This window comes from Lepisma saccharinum, chromosome 20, assembly GCF_977018435.1.
Source record: "Lepisma saccharinum chromosome 20, izLepSacc3.1, whole genome shotgun sequence".
Taxonomy (NCBI): Eukaryota; Metazoa; Arthropoda; class Insecta; order Zygentoma; family Lepismatidae; genus Lepisma; species Lepisma saccharinum.
Window position 1 is genome coordinate 57,967,560 of NC_139248.1, and position 21,570 is coordinate 57,989,129.

The window sequence follows — 21,570 nt, forward strand, 5'->3', positions numbered from 1 at the left end:
CAACTTATATTATATATTCCTGGTTTCCACATCTGGTAGAGAGTTTCTCACTTTGAATTCATTAAATGTACATTCCAGACTTCTTGGTGATCTAAAAACAATTTTGAAATTAAATCTAAAAAATTTTGCAATTTTATGTGAGAATCCCTTGTAGAATGGATATTACAACAATGTAACATTGACAACATCCATTATATAACAGATACTTTTTGTTTAAAAAATTGCTAACCATTGTTATAACTGTATCTTTACTCAAAATATAAATAAATGTCTGATGAAGGGAGCATGTGTTCTCCTGAAACGTCACAACGAAGAACTGTTTTCTTATGCTTGTAATAACCGTAAACTACAAGAAAATAATTCTACAATGCAAGCAATGCATACATACAACAAAAACTATTAGACACATAATTATGGTACATAAAAGTTCAAGATTTTTTGTACAAAAACTGGGTACATTTCGGGATCAAAAGGAGTATATAAAATGGAATTTCAGTGTTAAATTGGAGAATAAAATCCCAATTTTGATTTGAAAACTATACTTATTACACAAAATAAACACTTCCTTCCTAATAGCATACTTATAGAGTTACTGGTGTGTAAAGTTTATTCCTGTGTAAAGGAGTCCAATTTTGCTTTCTCAATTTTTTACAGCAGAATTAATCGATTCTCATTGTTTTGCATAACTCTCAGGATAATTCAGTCTTCATAAAGTGCTGTGTTGGTAGGTAAACTCAAAATTTAGTGTTTGAGAGTATATTTTGCATTTTGCAGTTCGCTTCGTACCATTTCATGACATGAAAAATGAACATTACAGAATGTTATTTCACATTTTGTGTTTCTGTCATAAACTAAACATGCATGCCTCTATCCATGACTTCTGTAATTACGATGCAATATTTTTAATTAGAGATGAACTAATGCAAAACAACTCCACTAAAATTTACAGTTTGTAATCAAAGATTACTTCACATTTCAGGCAAAAGTAAATGCGGTAGCAAATTACTGTACTGAAATGAAGTACTCACTTATTAACAAGTTCCCTGGATAAGTAATTCATTTCAGTCTAATCAAGATTACTTGCAGCAAAATTTACTTACTTTTCCTTTTACCCATAATATGATTCTCGTTTCTGGGTTCTGGTGTGACATCATTTAGCAATGCATTCCTACAGCTTTCCATTGTAGGGAAGAGTCCTGCAATAACAATAATAATATTTTACAAACAATAGCAATGAAAAGGAGTAAATTAATTAGGGATGTGATAATTGTAACTCTCTATCGACTAATACAGGTTTATTGGTGTATCAGTAAAATTGCCTGCAATCTTACCAATCTCATTGTGTCCTAAACCCTCCGTAAGGCTTTCTTAAAATTTTGAATAATTTTCCTTACCAGCGCAATAATGGTCGGGAAAGCACCAGGTAACTTATCTTCACTATTTCCACGAAAACATATAGGAGTTGGCACATTTTTTCTGTTGTTCTTTCAGTTGATTACATGCCCCTCAAGCGACCGTTCAAAGTTTGGCGGCACTCAGTACCACGTGTGGGACGTTTTCTAACTTAAATCACAGCAGGCCAGCCATGAATTTGGCGGAAATAAGAAGTATAAAACCACTGCACGCTGTTCGGAATGCAAATCATTTGCATGCAGAAACCGTTGCAGTAACCATACGAAATGACAGAGTTATCAAAATAACGATATTGTAAAGTGACAACACTCGGTTCCTTATATTTGAGTCAGTATGTCTTTTCTTACGTATACCTCGTAAGAGTACAAGAAACATATTGAGATTTTAACATTTTAAAAATATTTTGCAAGTTTCTTCGAGGTGTGTTTTCTACATTCAATTGTTTTTTCTGCGAGTCAGAGAGATTTTGAAACAAATAGTTTCTTTCTAAGCCTATATAAGTTGTATGATTTCAATTAGTTTTGAAAATTAAGTTGAAAAATTTGAAATAATACCTTGATATTTTTTGAATACGTTGAAAATTTTTGGAAAATACTTTGATATTTTTGTGAATGGTGAGTTCACTTTTTAGTGCCTTCATTACTATATGGAAAAGTTTTAATTACTTTTAGAATAATATTGTGATGCATTTGCTTCAAGAGTCTAAGCTTGTAACTGTATGAGACTGTCATTTTTGTTTACTTGTCTTCTAATAGCTAATAAAAATATCCGAAATGGACATGTTTGCATTCATGTATATTTCCCCTGATTTCCAGTAAGTGCTAGTGTAATTCATCCTCGATTTGCATCAATATTTCACGTAAATAACGTTGGTTTTGATGAGGCGGCACAGTGCCGCGTGCGGGACATTTGTGCTGCTATGAGGACGCAGATGAAGGAGGGTTAAGAGAGGTATATCACAAGAAATAAATATTTTACAGGAGAGGAAAAAAGAAATAGGACACACAGGGGATGAGAGAGGAGAGAGGAGGGGGGAGAGAGAAAATAAAGATGACAGAGAAAGAAAATAAACATTAACCGGTAATCACAATTACCAAATTAATTCAGCACATCCATACCTATTACTTACAGCAAACTCAACGAAAGCTTAACCCCTTAAGTGTGGAATTTGTTGAACAAGTCGCTACTGGAAAATGTACGTTTTTCTGCTGGAAAATGTAGGTTTTTTCGTCAAATTCAGTATACGCCCTCCACATTGTGCTGTTGTTGTGCGGAAGGCGTATATATATATGCTTTATGTTTGATTTAACTATATTTGATTTACTGGGGCGTATATAGTCACACAGACGTTTGGTGAGATAGTTCTAGCTGTAGTAGAAACAAAAAATAGTAGCAAGAGAGTAAAAAGGAGAAGATGAAAAAAAGAAGAGAAAAATTAGTTTCGTCTTCTTCTTTTTTGTCTTTTTTCCTCTCTTGCTACTTTTTTTTGTTTCTACTACAGCTAGAACTATCTCACCAAACGTCTGTGTGACTATATATGCCATAGTAAATCGAATATAGTTGAAACAAACATACAGCATATATATACGCCTTCCGCACTACAGCAGCACAATGCGGAGGGCGTATATATATGCCATCCACACTTATGGGGTTAAGCCGCAAATGAGACAAAACTGTCAACAACAAAATACATTTCTCCTTCCTTCTACAAAAGCAAAATTGCATTTAATTTTAACACAATCGTGCTTTCAACCCTTGTCACATGGAGAAAAGTTATCTAATAAGAACCTCTTCACATTCTAGCATACCAAAATTTGTAGCAAATACCTACAGGGTGGTTACTCCAAAACCATATAAAATTCAGGTAAAATTCCATGTTTTCAAGGTGAAATTTCCAAAAATTAAAGGCACAAAAAAAATATTTTTATAACAGAATTGGACAAATTATTTTACAACAAATATTTACAAATCATCTTATTATAGCAGGAAGGGACTGCTTCAACAACATGAAGGTGAATATGAATTTTATGGGAATTGGATAATAGGTGCTGCAATTTTTCGTGTTTATTAAAAAAAAAATCATGCAGCGTCCCTCAGCAGTGCCAATAATTCCTGGATAATTCCCAGAATTGATGAAATTCCTGGTTAGTAGACAGCCTGTCTTAATTCAAGAAAAGAAATCCAACACTGATAGCAAATACTTAATACATGAAAATAAAAATTAACGTAAGTTCCCTTATGCAAGGAACAGCAGGAAAGAGTGGAAAAATTAGGGATGGGCCGATATGAAATTTTGGCCGATACCGATAAAGTACCGATATAACATTTACAGATACCGATAACCGATATTCTACCGATCCGATATAAAATTAGAAATGGTCCTTGAAGAACCTGAAAGGTTCATTTACCTCCTTAATAAATGTGTTTCAAGGATATGTGTTTTTGGATACCCTCCTCTAGAACTCTGCCACCTGTGATGATAGCCAGTTACTCACGATCGTTTTCACTCCTTCATCAGTGTCTAACGCTTGCCCCCAAGAAGATCTTCAGATGGCAGAAGAGGTGGTAGTCGCTAGACGCAAGGTCTCCTTGTGAATACCGTTTGAAATTGCACATGCTCGTGGGAATGAGTATGCGTGCAGGCTCACGGCATTCTTTGAGCAGCATCATGGCAACTGTGTTTTGAGACAGGCAGGGTGTCTTGTTTAATTAGTGGACTCTTTGCCGCAAGGAACAGCAATTAACTCAGCTTCTGAGAGTAACTGGTTATCATCACAGGCAGCAGAGTTCTATGAGGAGAGTATCCAAAAACTCCTACTTCATTACAATAAATGTTTAAACCGGCAAGGAAATTATGTAGAAACATAGAGAAGTGTATGTAAATTTAAAAAAAAATTATTTTTTTTGAAAAAAATTTACTTACTTCGTTTTTATTGCAAAACGGACCTTACTTAAAAAATAACCCTCGTATATAAGATACAGTATGATGCACATGAGAAAGAGCTATAAAACAAAAATGGCAAGAACATATAAATGAGATCAAAGATGAAGCATGGCTACAGGAATTAGTAAAAATGTCCTATTATGTGGACACCAGATGCAATAAAAAAAAAAAGGGTAAAGTGCTCCCCTGTGTATAGCACCACGCCATGAAGGCGTATAGGGGGTGTGGGTGTAACGACCCACACTTTCTTGATCCGGTCGTGAGTGGGGGTGATGTGATCAGCATCACGCCCCTGACTGCCTTTACCCCCCAGGTTTTCCCCAGGTACCCATGTTATTCGATGCTGGGTGGGCGCCGGGGCCGCTTCCAACGTTAGAAAAGTTCCCGGATTTGAACCGGCCGGTGATCGAACCCGGGACCTTTAGCATGGTAGTCAGACGCGTTACCGACTGAGCCACCACGGCCACCAGATGCAATACAATAATTATAACGTACGTAGATGATGAAGTAAAAATGGGTACAATAAACCACAACAAAAAGAAAACACGAAGAGTGAACACCTATATTACAACATGCTATATTATATATATATATTACACTATTTTTTTTACTTAAGAGTGATAAATGAAAGAGGACAGTAAGAACAGAAATAGAACTGAAAGAAAAGAACATTTATATAACAATACGGAAGTAATTTAATAAACTTTGTTAATCACCACTGACAATCACTATGAGACAACTGTGTGATAGGCTTGTACATGTTGTTTAACTGTATAACCAATATATATATCTAGAAAAAAAAAAGCATTAAAATATCAAGAATATACAGGGTAATGGTACAACTTTACACAGTCATGACGTTACTATTTATGATAGAAAATCAGACAAGGCATTAATATAAAGAACTCTGGAAGTTTTACTCCCATGACACATTATAAAGATTCAACATGGGAACCACATGTAATGCGGAAAAGGTCAAAACGATAATCAAGTACTTGCTATGCACGAGACACCAAGTTGTTGTCAAAAGTTTCAAAGGCACTAACAATAAGCTGTTGTAACTTTGGCAAATTTTTCGGAAGGGTGAAACATATGCATTACTACCGAAAAGCACGTGGAAATGTCTTTGCACCATTGTGATTGAATCAGTTCTCGACAGCTCCAACACACAATACTCCTTCTACTGGTCACCAGCCATTTTGCGACACTTGCAATCCTGGTGGAACATCTGCTAAGCAGAATAAGCCCAGTAAGTGGGAATAAAACTTCCAGAGTTTTTCTTTATATTGATGCCTTGTCTGATTTTCTATCATAAATAGTACAATAGTACAAGAGAATTGTAAAAATGCAGTGAAATCTAGTGTTATACTCAGTGAACAAGACCACAAATTCCTTCTCAACCCCCACCCTTCACCTGCCATTGCCTATGGCACTCCCAAGACACACAAACCAGGAATCCCCATGCACCTTATAATAGCTGGTTTCAATCACCCTACAGTGCACCTAACAAACTGGCTTAAAAACAAAATATCGCAGTTCAACCACAAACTAACACATGTGTTTCACAACAGTGCCGATACTAAAAATCTGGTGACATCTATAGTACAAGCTGACAGTGCGCAATTAGCTAACACTGACATAGTGGACATGTACGATTCAATCCCCATAGACCTTGCTCTGCGTTCAGATGAAAGATGGCTGACAATAAACAGAATTCCTGCACTAGAAGTACATGATTGATTGATTGAGTTGGTGTTTTAAGTCTACTTTATGCACAATATGGCTAATCAGGACTGGACCTACAGCTTAAAGTGGGATCCAAACCACTGTGCCTCCACTGGGTATCGAACCCGGGACCCATTGATTACAAGGTGACGATGCTGCCACTGCGCTACTGGGGAGGCCCCTAGAAGTACATGAAACAACCAGGCTGGTGGAAGTTTGTTTAAAACACAACTATTTTCAGTTTGAGGATAAATTCTACAAACAGCCCAAAAGCCTTGATATGGGCAATCTGCTATCAGCCCGTTTAGCCAACATAGTCATGCACTTGACTGAAAAAGAGATACTCCACACTCCAGAACTGCAATACATCCGATATGGAAGGTATGCACACGACACAATAGTCATATACAAAAAGGCAGAATAGCTCAACCTTCTAGCGAAAAAACTAAATAGCATCCACCCCAGGCTAAACTTCACCGTAGAACAAGAGAAACATGATGCAATCAACTTCCTGGACACCACCATCAGCTGCACACTTAACAAATTCATAACCACTGTTTACAGAAAACCAGATGCAGGCAACCAGTACATACAGGTTCTTTCCAGCCATCCCCCCGAACAAATAGCTAATGTGTGGCTGAACTTTTATCAAAGAGCCTTCTCCTACTGTTGCAGAGAAGATGTACGAGAAGAGATAGCCACCATCACTTAAATAACCCTGAAACATGACTACTCAGAAGCACAACTTTTCACTTGGTGCAGTAAAGCAGAAATACAGGTCAGGCACCCTACCCAGCAACAAACAACCTCCAACAGCAAATAGAAGTGGTTTGCCTTCCTCTACCATCCCACCACATCCAACCGCACATCTAAAACCCTTCTCCCCTATGGCATCAAAGTACCGCACACCAATGCCAAAATAGCTGATAAAATGAACAAACACAAACAGTTCTTCCTCTCCCCCTTGATAACCCAGGTGTATAGGATGCAGAGTGCAAGGCATATTACATCAGCAGGTCCATCAGATCTGTCAATGAAAGAATCCAATGACACCTACCAGATGCAAAAAAGCCCAACCCACTACTGGTCTTGCTAAACACATCAAATACAATAGCCATAAAATTCAAAAGGTACAAGTCAAGCACACCACTCACACACTCATAGACACCGAAATCAAGGAAATGCATGCCATAATGCACTTCCCACATGAGTTCAACATCGATAGCAGACAGACACACCACACTTGGATTCCCCAACTACAACAGTTACCGTCGGGAAATAGCAGACGACACAGACGCAGATGTACAGTTAACAACAGCGCACCTAGCGGCATCCGAGAACTACGAACAATAGAAACACGCCAAGCAACAGTACAACAATTTGAACGAAGATGATGGCATTGGCCACTGAAATTAATAGAACAAAGAAGAAAAAAAACAGTTTCGCAGATACAGTGAGTACTATTTTCTCCGTATTTATAAATAGTAACGTCATAATAACTGTGTAAAGTTGTACCATTCATTTTGAATTACCCTGTATTAAAGTATTCCACAGAAGGCACATTGCGTTCATATAAAAACAAATTAACGTTCATAATGTTAACACTGTAGTAACAAGAAAATAACAAAGAATTTCAGTGAAATACAGTAAGTATGCAATAGTAAGCCTTCCAAGTTACACAAACAGTTTGAACAAAATACTTCATACATACCATGAGGAGGTGTGAGGGAGAGTGCAGACACTGATGGTAGCGCTGGAAACCCAGAATTGTCCAGAGGTGAATCCTATGGGTGAAAAGATTGATTTCTATTAGCAACAAATGTTGATAATTAATTACCTGATTTGGCAAATTTGTTTCAATTTATTTTAATCACTAACCACACATACATTAATTAATCGATAGCCAGTGGTATCAGTATTGGATATTGATATGTTTTATTTTACTTTGCTTTTATGCCACTCTAGGCTAATCGCGGAGATGAGGATGAGTGATGATATGATGAAACTGATGAAGGAACACTCACAAAGAACACCCACGCCCAGGTCAGGATTTGAATCTGGGACAACTGGCATTAGTGTGTTGTGCTAACCACTCCACCACGGAAGTCGGCTCTAGTGTCGCACAGTGTGTGCAAAAATGCCACATGATACTTTTGCAGTGATGGAATGTCTTGAAAATCATGCAAAAATTAATAATTTTCATTATGTTTGCAACAACATTGTGGGGAAAATAGGTTTTCTGATTAAATTATTAACTCAAGTGAAATTATGTATATCTTGAAGCAAAACTCCGGTAAATTAGTATGATATAGTTGCAGTGAAAAATAAAAAACTTATAAATATTCTGAATTCCTCAGAACTGTTTGTGGTATATGGTATCAGTAACGGTGGAATCGGTAAGAGTATCAGCATCAGTTCAAAATGATATTTGACCAGCTTTTGTAGTTTGCACAGTTCTATATAAAGGACAAAATAACAACAAATAAAAAGACAATAACTGCAACAACAAGAATAAATTGATTGACAAATAACTATCAAACTGATTGATGCCTGAAAGGTAGATTCTATAAACATTTGTTGGAAGGTGATTATGAAGTTTAGTTATCTCCGACGGCTAAAATAACCAAGTTACAAGGGAGAAGGAAACAGGTAAAATTCACAAACATTTACTTTCAAAACAAAGTCTTACTTTTCTTCATTCAAGAGTTTATTGCTGAACTACTGGATGATCAAAACACCTTCTGCAAAGATAGTAATTTGTTGAAGATGGCAGCCAAAAGCCACCATTAGAAAAATGACTCCCAAGCTAAATATTATCCTCAAGGACCTAAACTTTCAGATGCAGTCACGAAAAAGTTCCTTTGAAATTATGAAGGGGTTCTCAGTTTCTGACTGGTCTAAACCCTCGATATGAGGTACAGGGATATATTTTAAAAAGTGAGAATTTAAAACAGAGGAAGAAAACAGACATTTTGTAACTTACATCAAAAGGACCTCGACAGCTGAGAGGCCATTCAGATTTTGTGATGACACCTGGATGCTCCTTAAATCAAGAAAACAAATTGTAAGTAATCATGACAAGGAAATAGAGAATTAAAAGAATGGAATTACTGATATTACTATACTATACTAAACTAAACTCATATAATGATTCACCAAGGATCTCAGGTTCGAATCCCAGCTTGGGCATCAGGCATCAATTTATTTTCATTCAATTCATCCTCATTTTCGTGATTAGCCAGCCAACAGTGGCCGAAAAGCCAAGTAAAATATGTTGATTGATTGAATTAAATTATTTTATGTCGCTTTTCGATCACTTTTGGCTGGCTAATCGAGTAGATGAGGATGAGTGATGATATGATGAAACTGATGAATGAATGCTCGCAAAAATACCCATGCTCAGGTTTGGATTAAAACCCAAGACTCCTGGCATTGTAGCATGCTGTGCTAACTAGTCTGCCACGGTGGTCGGCTCAACTCATACGTACATACAGGAAGAATTAAACTCACCATGTGGAAGACTTTATAGGTACAAAGAATCCTATCCCTGCTGTTATCCAACATTCTTAAGCAGGAAAATTACTATATGCTGCAAGAATATCAAATTAATGCAACCCTTATTGAGCTTTCAGATCAAAGTTACGAGTAAAGTGCAACAAACGACATCTCCTGTACAAAACCATTCACTGTGCATACAAGACCACTAGACCAAGGTGACATGACGCCAAATATAGGGGGTGCCAAAAAATGTATATACTCTTTAAGAGAGGTTATCTATGTATTACTTTTCAAAGTTGAATTGAATTACGGTAACAATGTGTTAGTATGATGTTCACTCAAAAGATGGCATTAATGAAATGAATGCAACAGGTAGGGCAGTCAAACAAAATGTCACTTTTGGCTAATCACGAACATGAGTGATGATGTGATGAAGGGACACACCCAAAGAGGCCACTGTGGTCGGCTATTAAAGTAAGAATATAATGTTCAATAAAGTTAAAGGGTGACTGCAAAAAATGATAGAGGGGAGACTGCTTAAAAAAAAAAGTGCTAAATATTTTCTGAATTTAAATTGGCCATTTTTCATCAAGCATAATTCCTGGACAGTGAATGCAGAGAGAAGACAGATTAACATTTGACTGCTATCCAAAATTTCATTCCTTACACCCTACCTAGTATTTGTTCTAGTAAACAGTTATTTTTGTGAAAAAGTGGGGAAAAGTGGGGAAAAAAATATCTTATTAACTGAACTGTTTCTGTTGAACCAAGATGATGATTTTTATAAAAGTATACGCCACATACGGACACACAGCGCCTATCATATATAACAAAACTTTTTATTAAGTTGTCTCACTTACCGGAGGTGGTGGAGGTAAAGGTAAGGGCTCGGTACTATTCGGAAACACTAGACTGTCTGGAGTTGGAGTGTCCAGCATCGATGGGTTTGTATTATTCTCTACAGGCTGAGACTGCTGTTGAGGTTGAGACTGGGGCCGATGAGATTCTTCAGCATCTGATTTTGGTTGTTGCTGAAAAAAATTCAATACTTACATTCAATACTTAATGTATACTTAGATATAGCACTAAACAAAATGTGATTGCATAATCTTACACGACCAATTTCACTATTAGGATTCAAAATTCATTATTCCTATCTCTCTCATGTTTTGGGCAATGAAAAATGCAGTTGAAAATTAATATACTGAAAGTAAGTACTTACTTATCTGTCCCGTCCCAGAACATGGTCGTGCAGGGCTATGGGCTTAGGGTACATGACATATTCTGGTTCAAGTTTTCTGGGGAGAAGTTGTACAGCTTTTCTACTGAGATTTTGGCCAGTGTATGGGACCAGTTGCCACCTGCCATTGTGAGGAAATCGAGGACCTACCAATTTAATAGTGTAACCACCTCACAACAGTGGCTGGGGGTTCGCCGTGCTGACCACATGTCACCCTGTAACTGGTTGGATGATGACCCAACTCTGTGGGGTATCCAAGAGTGAGGCTGGAAGTCGTGGGTAGGCACTGGCCCGTGTTGCACCACAGGTTGACTTACTTATCCACAAATCTAAACTGCTTTACCATGGAAAGAAAAACTTTCTGGTGCTGTCATCAAATGTTAAGCCCTAAGTGAACGAAGGAAGCATGAAGGATGTGATCAGCTGCATGCCATGTAAACTTGCCCTTGACACACCGTCAATCCTTTAATTAAGTGCCAACTGTATTATCATGAAGGAAAAAATCTGTATACAGCATGTAATTTTTTATGTACTTTCATTAGAGCGATGTCTATTAAACCGTGGAAACCGCGGGCTGTCACAAGTGCAGTGTTGCCACGTTCAACGAACATCTTTACTCCATTGAATAAAAATCTGTATAAAATCGGATTTGCACTGTGAATTGACAAAGATAATGAATTTTAAAAACAGATGCAAAGAGCTTCAAAACACGACCAAGATCGTATTAGTAGGACTATCCAATACTAAGAAAAAGTTGTTTCATGAAATTGAAAAGAACATTTTTTTTGGCCAATTTAAGAATTGTATTTAAAACCATTCTACCTGCACTGTATTTAAATTTCATCATGATCGGACCACTTATGTAGGTCTACTGGTTAAATTTTAATTGGAGTTCAAACTCGGGTATCTATAATTTTTAATCCGACAGTAGACCCAAGATCATCAGCTTTGTCTCTGGTGACTACAAAAGGAGGAAACAATTGGCTGTGTACCTTAACTTGCAAATTAGACACACAACAGAAGCCTGCCCAATAGTACAATTCATGATAGGATGGTGGAAGTGGCCACCAAAATAAACAGATCATAAAAACTAGTTTCATGGATAGTTAAGTACTTCCTTTCAGTATTGTAATTCCTATTATGATTAGCCAGCCTCCATGGCAGTGTGGTTAGCACACTGGGCTATGATGCTAGGGGTCCCAGGTTCAAATCCTGGCATGGGTATTCTTTGTGGGTGTCCCTTCGTCTATTTCATCATATCATCACTCATCCTCTTCTGGTTGCCCAATAGTCAAAAGTGGCAGAAAAGTGAAGTAAAATAAACCAAATTATTCTTGTAAGTATGCATTGTAGAGTTACTTCTCTTGTAGTCTACGGTTGTTACAAGCATAAAAACACCATTTTTTTTTTTGTTTGTTGTGACATTGCAGGAGACACTTAGACACAAGGCTAACTGTATTGTCTATGGGAGGAAACAATTTATAAATTTAAACACAAGAACGGGTTTGTCAGCTCACATCATCGATGAGAAGCATATGATTGCAAGGAGAAGGGTTTTAAAAAGAATGACGGGAAACATAAATTTGAATGTGTGGGAAGCTTCGTTCATTGCAGAACAACACTGGAATAAATTAAATAATGAAAATGGTAACATACACCTTCTTTCTTTTTCTTGAGTTTTCTTTTTCACAAAATGGTGTAGGACACATCATTAGAATTTAATGTAACTGAAAACATCAATAATCTCTGTAAAAGCAATGATATTTTTGAATTGTCTGATGATATTTCGGATTTATAATTTTTAAAGATTGTAAAATAATAATAAAACAGACTGCTTGTTTCACAGTTAAGTTGTTACATTACAACAATGTAAGATTGATAAGATCCATTGTATAACTGATCCTTTTCTGTTGAAAATTTTTAACCATTGTTATAACTATCTTTAATCATACTAAATATAAATGTCTGATGAAGGGAGTGTGTGTTCTCCTGAAATGTCATAACAAAAAACTGTTTTTTATGTTTGTAACAAACATAGACTACAAGAGAAATAAAGTAAACCAAATCAATCAATCCTATTGTGATTAAAGAAACTCAATCTGTAAATTTTGAATCCCAGTAAAGTTGAGAAAATATAGGCAGTCAAGAAAAATCTTATAAATAATATATTTTTTTTTTTTTTGCACTGTCAAACAAGACACAAAGGGTGAAGACGCACACTCACTCCAAAGCGTGATCTGAACATATAAATGAAAAAAAAATTAAGCTCATTAGGAAAGACGAAGTGCAAACGGTGATCACACTGTAATGATGAATTCACCCCTGTGAAAGACAATTTTTGAACTTCTAAATGTCAATACAACACACAATTATGGAGCATTTAAATTTTTTTAACACAAATATATTTCTAATGTATCTTGCACTCAAGTGGAAATTTCAATTCCAATAAACAAATTCATCAGAAGCAAATAAAACATATGTGCAAAAAGGTAAAAATATTACAAAGGTTAAAAGTAAGGATGGGACAGATTAATTGGTACTCTACCAGTATCAGACGATACTGACATATCGGTGAAATTAGCAATCCGATATATCTATAAATATATTATAATTTCATGCAATATTCTGCCATTTTTTGTTATATTTTTTATAGATATAAAAACATAACCTGCATGCCCTGCTTTTTTTATAAAACGAAATGTCTAAATATGCAGCTTCTTTTGCACTGCAGTCATCTTGTAACATAGGGGAGACCGGGGTAATTAGAACATGGGGTTATTGGAACATGTTAATGTAGAATAATTTAAAACGAAAAGACTGGTGTAATAACATTTCATACCTATGTACCTACACTAAACCTACATGCAGAAAATTTGTTATTGGAATAACTACACAAAAGTAAGCTTTATATGACTTTTATTATACACCTGCAAAAAATGATGTGACTCATGCTTGGCGTTTCTCTGCTTCTGCATATACTGGATGTGAATGAAAGAACCCTTGCAAAATTTTCTTCACCTCTATAATAAAACATAAGGGCACACATCTTTTCATGTGAGTTTGGTTGTCTATGGGCAATTTGCCTGGTTTTTATAAGCAAAGTTCTTATTACCCCAAAAAATTCTGCAAAGGGGTTATTAGAACATTGCGTAATTTGCTTGATTTCGCTTGGGTATACTAGATTGTACATGTAACTATTAGAAGTTTTTTCTTTACTACATTGTAGAATGACCTGTAACCTTTCAAAAAAATCATAGAACACTGATTTTCATTCATACATGTTTGCTTCACAGCTGGGAAATTGAACTTTATGAAAAAATACGTTAACTTGGGATTTTATTTAAACAAGCATTGATAACTCCAGAAGTAGAGCTATTGTGTTCAAATTTGCAGGGTAAATGGGACATTTATATATGATGTTCTTATTACCCCAACAGCAATCTAAAGTTATTCAGTTGAAATTTCTAACGTATGTTCCATTAACCCCAAATGGGGTAATTGGAACAATTTTATGGTGTCATGACAATTTTTAGTTTTTGGACGAGTATTTGCAATGCAGGTATGGTCATTATTTTTTTCAAAAATATACAAAAGATGTCCTTTTAAATAGTAGAATTTTTTAAAAAATCCATCAGTAACTTTCTGAGTAATTTACAGTGGAACTTCTACAGGTTGTTTCCTGTTCTAATTACCCCGGTCTCCCCTATCTCTATTAGGATGGACAATGAACAATTCTAAACTCAAATATACTCCGTGGTGCAACAGCCCTTGAAGGGCCAAGGCCTGCTAGAACAGCTTTTCATTGGATCGGATCCCATCACTGCTTTTCTTCTGGCTTTCGTGACCGGAGCCCAGTACTACTACTTCTTTTCAAGTAGCTTCCCAATTGTCCTCACGATCCTGGGTCAATGCCGAAATTTTGGGTGCTCCCACCAAGAATCGGACCCGGGTCCACTCACACGAAAGGCAAGAGTTCAAACCACTTGAGGCGAATGAACATTTCAGGTTCTTCAAGATCGACAGAATACTGGTTATCAGTATCAGTAATTTCATAGCGGTAGCCGGGAAAATTTCACATTGGGTCATCCTCATTTAAAAGGATAAAATTTGGCCTCTAAGCTGGATCCTATCATTAGGGCTGTGCCAATACCGATGTATCAGTATCAGAAAGTATCAGTTTGAATTCATCTACCAATACCAGCCGATACTTTTCCGGGATATTGGTGTTTCACGGGGTCCGCAAAAATGCCGCCAGACTTTTTCGCAGTCTAATTATTCTGGAAATTATGCAAAATTTAAACTTTATTTTATTTTGCATAAATTTTTCAAGAAAACTATTATTTTATTACATAACAACAATTTTAATATTTTGATGTCATTATTGAATATTCTAAAGTAAATTCATGCATATAACTGGGGAATAATATTTACACACCAATATTGATCAATATTTTGAACAAATTTTAATTAGTGCAATTTTCAAGTATCGGTATCGGTGGGAATCTGTAAGAGTATCGCCTCAGCCCTACCTAACATTAAATAATTTCTGTCAGTTTCCTTGAAATACAACTGGAATGGCACATGAAGTGAATACATAATAAACAACAAGCCCATGAGAAGAAACGAAAAAAAAAAAATAACTGCCTTTCCACGGTTCAGTGGAACCTACAGAGAAGTATTCATTCTTCCAACAGTCCTTTTGTGTGTTGTCGGAAACAACACTGCAAGAAATAAAATACCACAGCACAAATGGGCTACTTCACATTCACACACATTAATTTCACAGGTCACATTTTAGAACCTTTTGCCTTCACTTATTCTACACAAATTACGCTAATGAGGTCACTGAATTTATTGCTATGAAGATATGGTTAAACTAGAGATGAGATAGATGAATCAATATTATCAAGATTGACCACCAAAATTGGCACAGTTGCAGTGAAATACTTCAATTCTAGCACTTAAGCTACTACAATCATAAAGTGCTGCAATGTCCAACGATCAGTAGGAATTCAGTCAAGGTGTGGGCAGGAATCAGTGAAGATATCTGCAGGAATCCGGTGAAGGTGTCGGCAGGAATACGGTGAAGGTGACGGCAGGAATACGGTGAAGGTGACGGCAGGAATACGGTGAAGGTGACGGCAGGAATACGGTGAAGGTGACGGCAGGAATACGGTGAAGGTGACGGCAGGAATACGGTGAAGGTGACGGCAGGAATATGGTGAAGGTGACGGCAGGAATACGGTGAAGGTGACGGCAGGAATACGGTGAAGGTGACGGCAGGAAACCGGTGAAGGTGACGGCAGGAAACCGGTGAATGTGACGGCAGGAAACCGGTGTAGGTGTCGGCAGGAAACCGGTGAAGGTGTCGGCAGGAAACCGGTGAAGGTGTCGGCAGAAACCGGTGAAGGTGTCGGCAGAAACCGGTGAAGGTGTCGGCAGAAACCGGTGAAGGTGTCGGCAGAAACCGGTGAAGGTGTGAGCAGAGATTGGTAGGAATCAGTAAAGTGTTGGCAGGAATCTGTAAAATTGTTGGTAGGAATTGAAGATGTTTGCAGGAATCGGTAAAAGTGTCAGCAGGAATTGGTAAAAGTGTCTGCGAGAATCTGTGAAGGCATTGGCAGGAATGAGTCAGTAGGAAACAGTTGAGTTGTTTTAAGTCAACTTTATGCACAGATAGGCTAATTGGGACTGGACCTACAGTTTAAAGAAGAATCTGAACCACTATGGGTCTCCACTGAGTATCAAACCCAGGACCCTTTCATTACAACGTGCAGTAGAAATCTGTGAATGTGTCATCAGGTATGTGTTATGGTGTCAGTACGAATCAATGAGTAAGTCATCATGAATGGGTTGAGTTGTTAGCAGGAATCAATGAAGGTGTCAGCCGAAATCACCGAGTATCACCATAAAAGTCCATAAGTAGTAGCATCCTCTCACTAGTCTGTTTATATATTAAGTTATTTTGTTATACATATCTGTACTATTAGATGAACCATAATAAAAATAAAGTCTAAAGGAGCAATCAGAGTATGTATATCGTACATTAAGTTCCAATCAAGGACCACTGATTTTGCAGAATAATGTGTGCTAACCACCAAGTCGTTTTAAAACAGGCATATTTGGAGTACTTACACTTGATTAAATTATTACAAAAAATCAACTGTAAAAAAAATTACACTATTTTCACTGAGCACCACCTAATTTTGAATTTCTAATTTGGTTTCCACATTCTACACTTTAAAGCAAAAATAGTTAAAATTCATTGTCCAAAGTTGCAGCTGTACATTTGGAAAAAAATATAAAGGAAGCATTCACAGAAGGCATTACTGATAATTATTGTTAAGAAAAAAGAGCAATGAATGCCCCAAAGATAAACCTATGCAAACTGCAACATCAATATGAAAACTGTTAGTCATTCATTGCCCAGGTTGGTAATGTGTTATAACATTCTGGAAAACACCATAAAAATATGAATGAAAACAAATCAATTCACAAATCATGCAAAAGTCAAAAATCTAAAATACCAGAATGTGCAAAAATATCCTTTGAACCCTGGAAGAGAGAAGGATACAGTTAACAACACAAAGTACCATATATATTACTGAACAGAATAAATATTTTTGAGAGAGAATAACAGTAGCAGTTAAATATGAAAATACATTCTTCTTAAATTGTTAGGGAAATGCCTGGACATCCAGACTTTTTTGAAGAGAGAGGCAAGCAAAATAATTTTATCCAGGGGCAGAGTGAGCAAATGAGGCATATTTTCTACCATAATAATGTTGCTGTATCAATAATAACTCATTCAATTACAATTTAACATGTTCCTTCTAATACATAATAAACAAATTATTGTGACTGTTATATATGTGAAATATACAATTTTTGGTTGACATTCATTTTCCAGGGGGCTTCCTTGATGAAGTAGTAGTTATTTCATTACCTTGTAATCAAACGGTCCCGGGTTCGATACCCTGTGGAGGCACATAGTGGTTGAGATCACACTTTAAACTGTAGGCAGATTCCCGATTAGCCTTTCTATGCATAAAGTGGATTTAAAACAGAAACTCAATCCATCAATCAATCATTTTCCAGGGAGATGTGGCTACCCCTGCCCCACTTCCCGACTGCTATGGTGACATGATAAAAATGTTAAATGAACTACAAAAATTATAAAACTTGGAGATTAAAAATGGCTTCATTTAAAATTAAACAAAAATGTAATTTTGTTATTTTGATTATTCCATATGTGGAATTACAACTATTTTAAAGTAGCACTGTTGTAGTTTGATGTTGTACAGTTTTGTGGAATAATTAATATGTTAACATTTATAAATATTCTGAAGTATTATCCATTGCTACTGAGTTCAAGTGTAAGTATTGACATCAATAGGAATATTAGTACTGGTCCATCCTCAGTATCATTATTTATTTAATAATTTCTTTAGCGAAAAAAAACTGTGTTCCAGTAAAATTTCTCTACTGTATGAATTTCCTGTTTACACAAGAATCATACAAAAGTTCGTATGTCCAAATAGCAAAAGGTATAATTTGCACATTATCAATAACATGGTCATATGCTGATGTATGTAAAACAGGTGACAAAAAGCACAGAGTGGTCACACGGTGGGCATATCTCCCTTTATTTTTTCACACTACTGTGATTATGGTTGAATGCTTGCTATGAGCAAATACCTGATGGTTTAAGAGTTGGAAACATGGGTATGGAGATCATTTTCGTAGCAGGGTTGAATTCTGCACCATGTTCTGGCAGATGTCACGTTGCAAGTGTGGCATTACCTGAATAAGACCTTTCCCGGGCAGTGGATTGGAAGAGGTTATGAAGATTACCCAGCTCTGTTAGTCCCAATCTCACCTCTCTGGGATCATCAAAGGCAGAGTCAGAAATAACAGATATCGCACAATGCAAGAGTTACGAGCAGCTGTGAAAGATGCCTTCAGGTAATGTGACCCCACATTAATCATGACGTTCTCCATACCGACATTCTGGACTCTTAAACCATCAGGTACATGTCCATATAAAGTATTCAACGATAACCATCATAGTGTGGAAAATAAAGGGGGGTATGCCCACTATGTGACCAGTTTGTAGAGAGAGTAGTGGCAAAATCTATCTTCTGTTTATTATCAAATGAATCCTGTATTGCAAAACAGTAAATGGAATTGATTCTTGTCTCTTGGATCTTGGAGGTGTAAAATATCACAAAACCGTTTCATACCTTTTTTACGCTGTTTCACTAATCAATATTGAGTACACACACAAAAAAAAATACAAAGAAACAGAACTTACTTGTACTGTTGGAAGCATGGAAGGAGTATTTTTCTTAACAGTGAGATTCTCGGCAACATCTAAGGCAGGTGATGCAGCTTTGGACAAATCATGGGCACTGTGGGAACTGCTAAGATCTCCTGACCGTCGCCTTGGCCGTGCCTTTGAAAAATCAGATTAACATATTTAAGTAAATGATACAGCTTTGACCAATATTCATAAAATATTACAAGTAAAATTATAATTGTACTAGGGTCCTTCAACGTTGACAGAGACATTTGTGAATAAAAAAGTGGTAAAAAGCTAGAGAAGAATAAAATTGCCAGAGAATGTACCTTCATCCTTCGCGATTATTGCACTTTTGCCCCAACCGGAAAGTAGTACGTCTGTAGCTGTGGAGCAGTGGTGTATGATCAAATTATTTTTGAAGGAGAACCTGAAGCCAGCTGAAATTTTGAGGAGATTGCAAGCACGGTATGGGGAACAAACGTTGTCACGGGCAAGGCAAGAGTGTACAAATGATGAGTTTGGCGAAGAAGAATATTTGCTGACGAATGAAATGCATGGACACATTTGTCCGACTGGGACATGTAAGCTGTTCTTTATGTGGATTCTTTTTGGGAATGGGTCATGATTAATGCCCAGTAATCCTGCACATTGATGAAGGTTGCCGTACGTAATGCTATTCACAAGAAAAAATGGGAATGTTGTCAGCAAATGTCATTCTTCACCATGACAATGCCCAACCCCACATGGTCGACAGCAACAACTCAACAACTCTCCGAAAGGGTTTTGCTCCACATTCTTACACTCCGGACTTAGTCCTCAGTGATTATCAGATTTGTTTCAGCCACTTAAAGAGCATATGAGAGGGAAGAAATTGAAGATAAATCACTGGCAAAAGATGTCCTGCAGCATCTACGATAGCAGTCCACTTCCTTCTATGCCAAAAGACTCGGGCAACTAACACAATGATGGCAGCAGTGCCTAGATGCTCAGGGGGATTATTTTGAAAAATACATAGTTTGGGGTTTATAGGATTTTCCACTTTTTTCTAGAAATAAAAGTCTTGGTCAACGACCTTTGTATGATTAGGAAGATGATGGTAGCACAAAATATACAAAATAGAGAAAATTAATTACACCTACACACTCATTTTATGCAAGGTTTTCAACTTAAAACAGTGCACTGGGTATTCAAGTAAATATGGTATTTGAAATTTCATCTCTGGCAGATTGGTATGGTTGAGTACCAATAGATAACTTATATATATTACAACTCTATTGAATACAGTAGAGTCTACATATATTCCGATATTTCATACAAATCAAGGCAGCAAAAAAATCCGTTATCAGTGCTCAGGTAAGTGGGCTTTCAAATGGAAATGATACAACATCCTGTAGCAAACATGCTTGACTATTGTTTTAAGTTCAATACTGTTAAAGTATTTTTTTCCTAATCATCATTGTTACTACTGTAACAACAAGCAATGTAAGTACAATATTCATAATACTGTATATCTTGCTATATTGTTTTTTCTCTTGTATCTTATGATTTTCCCTAAGTTATTCCATATAGTCAACTTTTCATTAGGGTGCTACGTGACACTTTGGCAATGTGTCTGAAAGCTACGCAAAATTCGAAATTTATTTTTATTTTGCACCAGTTTTGTGTGAAAAACTTTAATTTGTGATAACATAATATGTAGTTTAATATTCTGATGTAATTATTGAATATTTTAAAGCAAAATCTTGGTAAATTGATGCATACAATTGCAGTTGAATAGTTACAAACAAGTATTAATCAATATTTTGAACAACTTTTAAATATTACAATTTTCAAGTTCGGTATCAGTGGGTATCGGTGACAGTATCGGTTTAAAGTGGTATCGGCTCAGCCGCTAGTATTTATTTATTTATTTATTTATTTATTCATTCATGGTCGTCTTGCGTTCATCCACCTTGAATTATCATTTCAAAATGTTATCAGCTCAACCATAAATACAATACAGACCCTGCAAGACAACATTGTTGCTTACCTGTTTTCTCCTGGGCACAGGTGAAGATCGGTGGTCGTTGGCTGGGTAATTGTCATTAAAGTTAATCTGAGGCAAATGAGGCAATTGGGGCAACTTCATAGGCAGCTCAAAACTGGCTATCGGAGAAGGTGAGTAGGAGGAGTGTGTCGAGTGCGGTGGCTCTTTGTCCGTGTGTACCAAGCCTCGCACCTGTGGAGATAAACCAATTTTCTCATAACTTGGTATTGGGGAGGGGGTTAGTGAGGGATGCGATGGTGGATTCAATGGTTCTCTTTCCATGTAAGCCAAACCTCGTATCTGTGGAGACAAGGAATTCAAATTCAGGGATATCTAGACATAAATGTATACAGTATGAGGCATAATTGTAACTACAGCTACGTGGCTTTTGCAAAATAATACATTGCACATTATACAGGGTG

At 36.6% G+C, this 21,570-nt stretch overlaps 1 protein-coding gene across 8 annotated transcripts in view; it reads right to left on the reverse strand.

Moving 5' to 3' along the window:
• Window positions 1-21,570, reverse strand: part of LOC146003283 (protein jim lovell-like) — a 204,396-nt gene that overhangs the window by 15,909 nt on the left and 166,917 nt on the right. For 7 of the 8 annotated variants that reach the window (XM_083141517.1, XM_083141511.1, XM_083141513.1 and 4 more), the window contains exons 6-11: window positions 21,152-21,448; window positions 19,135-19,275; window positions 10,441-10,611; window positions 9,066-9,125; window positions 7,794-7,866; window positions 1,101-1,196 (exon numbers count right to left, since the gene is read on the reverse strand). In XM_083141517.1, coding sequence (XP_082997643.1) covers window positions 1,101-1,196; window positions 7,794-7,866; window positions 9,066-9,125; window positions 10,441-10,611; window positions 19,135-19,275; window positions 21,152-21,448 — 838 coding nt within the window. The remainder of the gene's footprint in view (window positions 1-1,100; window positions 1,197-7,793; window positions 7,867-9,065; window positions 9,126-10,440; window positions 10,612-19,134; window positions 19,276-21,151; window positions 21,449-21,570) is intronic. The other variant, XM_083141518.1, reaches the window with a different exon arrangement.